Source organism: Palaemon carinicauda, chromosome 11 (assembly GCF_036898095.1).
Source record: "Palaemon carinicauda isolate YSFRI2023 chromosome 11, ASM3689809v2, whole genome shotgun sequence".
NCBI lineage: Eukaryota > Metazoa > Arthropoda > Malacostraca > Decapoda > Palaemonidae > Palaemon > Palaemon carinicauda.
Window position 1 is genome coordinate 147,616,856 of NC_090735.1, and position 1,165 is coordinate 147,618,020.

Sequence of the window (1,165 nt, forward strand, 5' to 3'; positions counted from 1 at the left end):
TCTCTCTCTCTCTCTCTCTAATTGTGTGTCTGTCTCTCTAATGTTAACTGTGTTTTCAGGTATGAAGTACTCCAGTGTGGGACTGCAGAAAAACTGATAAAGAGACGTTTGACACGACAGGAGTCACCACTCTACTATGTGAGTATCAAGGAGACGTTTGACGTTTTCAAGAGCGCCCACATCTCAACAGGCCATGGCAGAAGGCACCGGATGTTGAAAGAATTATAAAAGAAATTTGCAAACATTCCAACTAAGGCCGTTGAGCTGTTCAATTCACTCTGTCAAGAATGCCAAAAGAAACGAAAACGGCCGATGATGAAGGGGGTTGTCGTTCGTCCAACACTCACCAAGGAATTCTTATCAAGGGGTCCGGTGGTTCTAATTGAAATGCAAAGCATGCCCAGTGGATCCAATAAGAAATGGATCATGGTGTACCAGGATCACCTGATGAAGTTTTGCATCCTTCGAGACTTGACGTCTAAGAGAGTTGGAGAGATCGCTTTTCATCTACTGGACGTTTTTATTCTCTTTGGTACCCCCTTTATTCTCCAAAGCGCTAATGGATCCGAGTTAACTTCACAAGTCATTACAGAGCTAAAGGAAGTTTGGCCAAAACTAACACTGGTGTGTGGTAAGCCTCGCCATCCCCAAAGTCAGGGGTCGGTTGAGCTCGCAAACGGTGATATTAAAGATATGCTGGTGGCATGGATGGCTGACAATAACTCACAAGACTAGCCTACGGCCATCAAGTTCTTTCAGTTCCAGAAAAACAGTGCTCTCCCTTCCGGGATAAAGTGCTCTCAATACACTGCAATGTTTGGCTGTGAGGTTCGTGTAGGACTTACTGCTTCGTCTTTGCCGATGGAAGTGAATGCTCGGATGGAGACTGAGGAGGATCCTCTTGCTGTCACACCAATCAGGCCAGACTCTGACAATGACAACTCTCTCTCCCAAACTGATGATGTTGCAAACCAGATCCAAGCTATGAGTGATGAAACACCAACACATGATTTGACAGAGGATGTTCTGCTCCCAGTCGAACATGGCAGCACTACAACACAATACACTGGTGACAATGTGACAAGCCAGCCAATGACAGCTGAAATCCTTGATCTACCCACAGGACCTTCCTCGCCCACAGCAACAAGATGTGCCTACAATGTTG

The 1,165-nt window shown here is 45.8% G+C and overlaps 1 protein-coding gene across 1 annotated transcript; it reads left to right on the forward strand.

Moving 5' to 3' along the window:
- Positions 1-312: 312 nt before the first annotated feature.
- On the forward strand, positions 313-735 carry LOC137649528 (KRAB-A domain-containing protein 2-like). The gene has a single exon (XM_068382512.1). It carries the CDS (start codon positions 313-315, stop codon positions 733-735), a length of 423 nt encoding a protein of 140 aa, XP_068238613.1.
- Positions 736-1,165: the final 430 nt, after the last annotated feature.